Source organism: Physella acuta, unplaced genomic scaffold, assembly GCF_028476545.2.
Source record: "Physella acuta isolate Inbredline_101_S28 unplaced genomic scaffold, ASM2847654v3 ptg000080l, whole genome shotgun sequence".
NCBI classification, from domain to species: Eukaryota; Metazoa; Mollusca; class Gastropoda; family Physidae; genus Physella; species Physella acuta.
This window is the reverse complement of record NW_026731600.1, coordinates 513,914-515,464: the sequence shown is the minus strand read 5'-3', so window position 1 is coordinate 515,464 and position 1,551 is coordinate 513,914. Positions and strand designations below refer to the sequence as shown.

At 39.5% G+C, this 1,551-nt stretch overlaps 1 protein-coding gene across 1 annotated transcript; it reads right to left on the bottom strand.

Moving 5' to 3' along the window:
• Positions 1 to 1,035, bottom strand: LOC131957022 (galanin-like G-protein coupled receptor npr-9). The gene has a single exon (XM_059321721.1). The coding sequence runs from the start codon at positions 1,033 to 1,035 to the stop codon at positions 1 to 3; it is 1,035 nt and encodes a 344-aa protein (XP_059177704.1).
• Between the last annotated feature and the right edge of the window lie 516 nt (positions 1,036 to 1,551).

Here is a 1,551-nt window from a genome sequence, read left to right as displayed (position 1 = left end):
TCAAGTTTCTTGTCGTTTACTAGAGCTGCAAACAAGAAACAAATCGTGAAAAGTTGTTCTATATTTAGAACTCATCTTGTTGTAGAGCAGTATGCTGACGCTAGAGTTGAACGAGTCCAGTGCAAAAGCAAACGACCAGGTCACGAAAAACAGGTTGGAATACTTCCCGACGACATACAGACCTGGGACGATATAAACCGCCACACCAAACACGACAGCTGGCATGTAACAGACGATCAAAAAACTGGCAATCACGATGACCATGTTGATGGATTTTTGGTCTCGGCTGGACAGAGTTTCGGACTGTTTGTTATCGTGGGTCGATTCTTTTCTCCATTTCGTTTTTTGTCTCAGTTTGACAATTAAAGTAATCGTAAAAATAATCAATGCCGAGAACGATACAAGGATGTACACGCCGAAGAGAAGAAAAGTAATTCCCGAAGCTTTGTCGTAGAGAGCTGTGGGGACGAGACCCAGTAGGGTTTTGTTGGTCTCCGGGTAAAACTTCCAGTCGATGTAAAAAGCGACGTACTCCGGTACCAAGGCCGTGATATGCAGGATGTAGATGAAGCAGATGATGAGAGCAGCACGTCTGGGGGTGATGATTTGTTTGATCTTTAGGGGCAAGGTGATACACAGGCAACGCTCGGCTGTGACGTACGCGGTGATCATACAGGTGATGCGGGCAAAACTGGAGTGAGGAGACCCACCTGTCAGGTGCTCAAACTCTGAAGGCACCATCGGAATATCTGCGTTTTTAAATAGCGGGTTAGCTAAGACGTTGAACCAAAGTAGAGCCACGAGACTACAGAGGTCTGAGATGGCCAGGCTTAAGAAACTGATGTTGATGCTGCTGGTCAGACCCTGCTTGTAGAAGACGATGATGTTGATGTTGTTTCCCACGATGCCGAACAGAGCGAAGATGTTACAGAGGAAAACGTAGTTGACTGTTTCAATAATGACGCGAGCCTGCTCACTGAAAGACTGACCTTCGCTCGCCTGATGTGAGATTTTGTTGTTGTTCAAACAGGACATGTTTAAACATTTACGAGTTTTTATACACAATTTCATTTATTTAAAGTAAATCTACAAGTTGAAAGGAAAATACTATATTTTTAAAAATAATTCTCTGACATTCATCGTATTTCTTTTTATGTATAAGACTTAAAGGGGTAAACGTAAACATTTTATTGTTTACATTTTTGTGTTAAATCTAGACACAAAGAATAAATCCTTAGTGAAACCTGAAAAATGATAATGCATAAACATCTTTAAAAGATGTATCAATACTTATTGCAGTTTTTCTTTAGCTAATAATACGGAAAAATAAAAGAATTGATTCGTTTGTTTGTAAGATGTCATCTAAATACCTAAATGACAATTATCGAAATAAAAAAACGGTGACTGTTGAATCAATATTCCAACTCTTCCATCTATCTAAACACAATCAAATAAGCTCAAATGTTCAACAATTTTACTTTCGGTGATTGTTCTGGATCTTTTGCTATAGCCTGCAGACAGATACTATTTTTTGTTATAGCAGAGAAAACT

What these genes read in the sequence shown, in the direction of transcription:
- LOC131957022 (XM_059321721.1), bottom strand. Translation starts at nt 1,035, where the DNA reads ATGTCCTGTTTGAACAACAACAAAATCTCACATCAGGCGAGCGAAGGT.